Genomic DNA, 4,251 nt, shown 5'->3' with positions numbered 1-4,251 from the left:
TATATATATATATATATATATATATATAAAATTTTTAATGTTTAAATATTTCAGTTAGAAAAGAGAAGATGCGATTTTTAGACTTATTACAGGGATCGCATGACTGACCTAATGACCACCATATAACAACCACCGAGGCTTATCAGCGATATAGTGATATGAAAGACGAGCAGAGTGCTTCCATAATCCCTCAACAATAGGCGAAATTTTTCCCGCTTTGACATCATTGCGACCGGCATCGTAGCCTGATCCTTCTGGGAATCTTTGGAAGTGTTGGTCGAGTAGCTTATTCTGGTGATATAAATTGGCCAATATGTCGCTCGTAAAAGCGGGCTCGTTATGAAGGCATTAATTGCAGTACCTGAGCGACATATAATTGCCTAATGTGAATTTTTAAAGCTGGATGGCCACAAAAGCATTGCACAATTCTTATTTACTTTGAAGATCCAACTTAAGAATCTGCAAATCCTCAAGTGTATAAAAATCTTCAACAAAGCTTTTGTGACTATCCAATGTGTGTTAATATTGGTATAATATTGATATAACATTAACACAGGCAGAAGACAAAATCCTCTTATAAACTTTTGTAACATTAGATTGTTGTTGAAATATTATGAATTTTTGGGATGCTTATCTTTGAATCCTAGCGAATTATATAAATTATCAGATTCTCAGATCTATATAACACCAGCGAAAGATCTTACTTAATTTAATTTGATATCAATAATTCTATATTGATATTCAGATAATTTACATTCATAATTGATTAAATGTCCTCTAATTCTCCAATATAGAATCCCAAGATCAAAGTATTGTATTATCTTCTAGAATTCAGAGAACAGCGAGGACATAAAGATTCAAAATCGTAAGGAAGCGAAGATGAGGAAAGCACCTCTACCCTCCAGAATCCAGTCAAAGGTCGTTCTTACACGACAACTTGCGGTAATGAGAGCGTTGCATGTCCTCGGCGATGTATTTGTCGTCGCGGGACCACTGTCCACCAGGCATGTTAAGGTGCATGGATTTGCCACATGAAGAGAATGGCTTCGGCACGTTGCTCTGCATTGTGCCATTCAGACTGACTGCGCCGAAACAATCGTATGAATCCACATGGTTGTCATCGCGGATCTTGGGAAATCCAGAGCAGTTTGTTGTGGAGACAGAGATTCCACCGTTCTCGGTATATAGCGCAATGTCACGCGCGCGTTCCGGTGTGAAGCGACCAGTCTCGTTAGCAAAGATATCACAAACGTTATTCGGCAAAGTGAGAGTTGGTGGATCTGGATAATAACGTGCGCTAATCAAGTGCAACAAGTGCTGCTGCTTCCGATGAACTGCCGCCGAAGTCGCACACTGCATCTCCAAGAATGCTACAATTAAAACTTAATGTTATGATACTATAACATATTACACATTATATTTATTGCGTTATATTAAAAGTTTGTTATATAGAGATTTATTTTTTGAAGGACAAGCACAAAGAGAAAGAATAAAATGTTGAATAAGACTAAGATCCAGTTTCACAACTGATTAACTCTTAACAGAGGTTCAACTTATTCACTATTTCTTTTCAATTCTAGAATTGGAAAAAAATGAGAAATAAGTTGAACCTTAAGAATTAATCATGAGTTGAAACTGAGCCTAAAAAGAAAAAAGAGGAAAAGTTTGAAAATGAATAGAAAATACAACAAAAGAATTATGTCTTTACAAAGACAGTATAGTTAGTTTATGCTGAAACTTCCAAGGTCAAAAGACTAGAAGTTAATAAATGAATATTTATATGCGTGTAAGTTATATTTTTTACTTAAATTACAAGATTATTAATATTTTAAGAAAAAGAAAGCAAAATAAAATGGAAAAACATGTTCTATTATAATTACATTTTATATATTATGTCACATATAAAGCAGAAATTAAGAAATATGTTAATTAAAAACAAAAATTAATATGATATAATAAAATTAAAATAGGCAAATATATACAACCAAGTTTTTATGCTAAAATTATATCTATGTTAAAATAAAGATTATTATGTAAAATGATCATCATGACCGCGACGTAAAGTAATGCAAGGATAAGGTAATATATTACAATAAACATTGAGCAAAATTCTTTAAAAACTGTTTAAAAACCTGTACATAAAGTTTAAAAGAATTATAAATTTCTTATAAATGTATACATCTCAGATGATAAAAGACTAAGATGTGAACATGATTTGAAACTTTTGATGGAAAAAGCTAGTATTTCTCATTAAGATAAATGTATTAATATCGATTTTATGGTTTTTTTTTTTTTTTTTTAGAAAGAAAATATGTAATTTAAATTATATACTGCAAATGCTCTACAAAATATTTTTAATAATTTCTAAAAACATAAATCAAAAAGCACTATCTGATACAATCATGATAAATTAGAAAGTTAGAATGACTACAAAAAACTACAGCAGTAGACAAACAGTAGCAGACTATATATGCAACTTTGTCATTTCTTAGTATCTTCAACACCATCTTTTAAATTGCAAAAACAGAAACGATGGCAACTTGAATCTTTGCAATATATATTGCATGCATATCTATGGAAAACAAAGCAAAATAATAATACAATTTGTAAAAAGTAATTTGTACCTGTGCGCGAGACACGAGTCAAAGTATTCAACATTTCCATATTGCCGATTCTCAACAATGCCATGGCTTATAGATTCGCCGAATCTTTCAGCTGCGCAGAAATAGTACTAATTACCGCTGAAGATCGACGTAGACTGATGAAACGTCAGAATAATTAAAAGAAATCAGGGATCAACTAAATGATCAACTTGTCACGATTGCGGTCCTTGAACCTTGAACAACGATGAGAGAGATACGAAAGTATCGATACAGTAGATTTCTTCTATTTCAAAGTATTTCAAACAGTGTCTTGGAAAATATCTGTTACTATCTAGGACAATTTACTTTTCGACTGGTAACTTTTTAAGTCAAATATAATAGAGAAATTTATTATATTACTTCGCAGATTGGCAGCCTTGAGTCAGGAACTTTGCATTTTTACCTAAAATAGCTAGGAAGGAGAGAGAGAGAGAGGAGAAACGATGGAGATTGGATGATCGCGTAAAAACTTCACTATCACGAATGGAGACTTATTTAAAGTGTCCTTCAAAGCAACGAGAAACTGGAGAAACGTTCAATGTGTATCCCAAAAATACCGTTCGACATGCGCCAAGAAACATACAAGATGCGGAGTCGTATTTAAAACAAAAAGGGATTCACGACATCATCGATTCTCTGCTCGGCGAGCTTCTGCTACTTCGACCCTATGATCCTTATGAATACTTGATTCAACTCCTAGATAGACGTATTTTGACTCGTGATGGCCTCATTGATTCTCCTCCTCCTTTCTGCTCCCGGTAAATAGATCCATCAATGTATTCTCATTTATAATTCATGTTGGCACAATGATTATGAGGTGATTGTTTAGGGATATAATAAGACAGGCAAGACAAGCAAATCTTACATTACTGGAATTAATCAATGAAGCGAAGAAATCTTGAGCAAAAAAACGATGCTCATAAAAAATATCAATTATCATCTCAAAAGTATACCATATAAAACTTATAATGGAATAAAAATTTTCATGGATTGAAGTATTCGATTTTCATCAAAAGATTACTTAGACGTACATTTTTTGTTTACATCTTTATTTACTTAACTAAAAAATTAGAAGAAAAATCCCAATATTTTTCCTCCAAGATGTTTTCTCCTCGCCTCCTCATGATCCATAATTCCTCCGCTAGTTGTCAATACAACATATCTGAAACATAAATAAAAATAAATGTGTATTATATAATTATTTCCTTTAAAGTTTAATTAACACAATTCATACATTAAAATATTACATTATACTGAACACATAAATGCTCAATAATAATCTTATAATAACTTTGAGCATATTTTTCAACTTGAACTGAGTAATCTTTTAAATATACTTTCTTATTTAATTTTATTCTTGCTAGTATAATATATTATATAAATTTAGTATTATATATTATATAAATTTATATTTATAAACAGAAACAAAACTATTTATATTTTATGTAGCAAATGTAAGAGATAATCTAATATATATATTACAAATAAATAAAGGCTTACCCAAACTGTCGCGAAGGTAAGAGATTGTTGGTCCACTTCTCGATGTCATTGATAGGTACATCAAATCTAGGTGAAATGACGCCACATTTATTTAATCTTCCGGTAAGAT

At 31.6% G+C, this 4,251-nt stretch overlaps 3 protein-coding genes across 3 annotated transcripts in view; 1 reads left to right on the top strand and 2 right to left on the bottom strand.

Annotated features, from left to right (window-relative positions):
• Positions 1 to 2,830, bottom strand: part of LOC108689338 — a 3,571-nt gene extending 741 nt beyond the window's left edge. The window contains exons 1-3 of the mRNA XM_018196075.1: positions 2,625 to 2,830; positions 930 to 1,370; positions 109 to 361 (exon numbers count right to left, since the gene is read on the bottom strand). Of these exons, the coding sequence (XP_018051564.1) occupies positions 109 to 361; positions 930 to 1,370; positions 2,625 to 2,688 (758 nt within the window). The 5' untranslated portion in view covers positions 2,689 to 2,830. The remainder of the gene's footprint in view (positions 1 to 108; positions 362 to 929; positions 1,371 to 2,624) is intronic.
• A 242-nt stretch (positions 2,831 to 3,072) lies between these two features.
• On the top strand, positions 3,073 to 3,662 carry LOC108688842. The gene is made up of 2 exons (XM_018195321.1): positions 3,073 to 3,400; positions 3,472 to 3,662. The coding sequence occupies exons 1-2, from the start codon at positions 3,126 to 3,128 to the stop codon at positions 3,542 to 3,544; spliced, it is 348 nt and encodes a 115-aa protein (XP_018050810.1). The 5' UTR covers positions 3,073 to 3,125; the 3' UTR covers positions 3,545 to 3,662.
• Positions 3,663 to 3,674: 12 nt separating this feature from the next.
• LOC108688847 (40S ribosomal protein S15Aa-like) overlaps positions 3,675 to 4,251 on the bottom strand; it is an 864-nt gene continuing 287 nt past the window's right edge. Inside the window, 2 exon segments of the mRNA XM_018195335.1 lie at positions 3,675 to 3,804; positions 4,143 to 4,251. Of these exon segments, the coding sequence (XP_018050824.1) occupies positions 3,711 to 3,804; positions 4,143 to 4,251 (203 nt within the window). The 3' untranslated portion in view covers positions 3,675 to 3,710.

The sequence above is a fragment of the Atta colombica genome, unplaced genomic scaffold (assembly GCF_001594045.1).
Source record: "Atta colombica isolate Treedump-2 unplaced genomic scaffold, Acol1.0 scaffold105, whole genome shotgun sequence".
In the NCBI taxonomy this organism is placed as follows: domain Eukaryota; kingdom Metazoa; phylum Arthropoda; class Insecta; order Hymenoptera; family Formicidae; genus Atta; species Atta colombica.
This window is presented reverse-complemented; position numbering and strand designations above follow the sequence as displayed.

Excerpts from the sequence above, each read along its gene's own strand:
- LOC108688842 (XM_018195321.1), top strand. The coding sequence starts at position 3,126 with ATGGAGACTTATTTAAAGTGTCCTTCAAAGCAACGAGAAACTGGAGAA. Across the intron at positions 3,401-3,471 it reads CCTCCTCCTTTCTGCTCCCG|GGATATAATAAGACAGGCAA; the intron begins GTAAATAGATCC and ends GTGATTGTTTAG.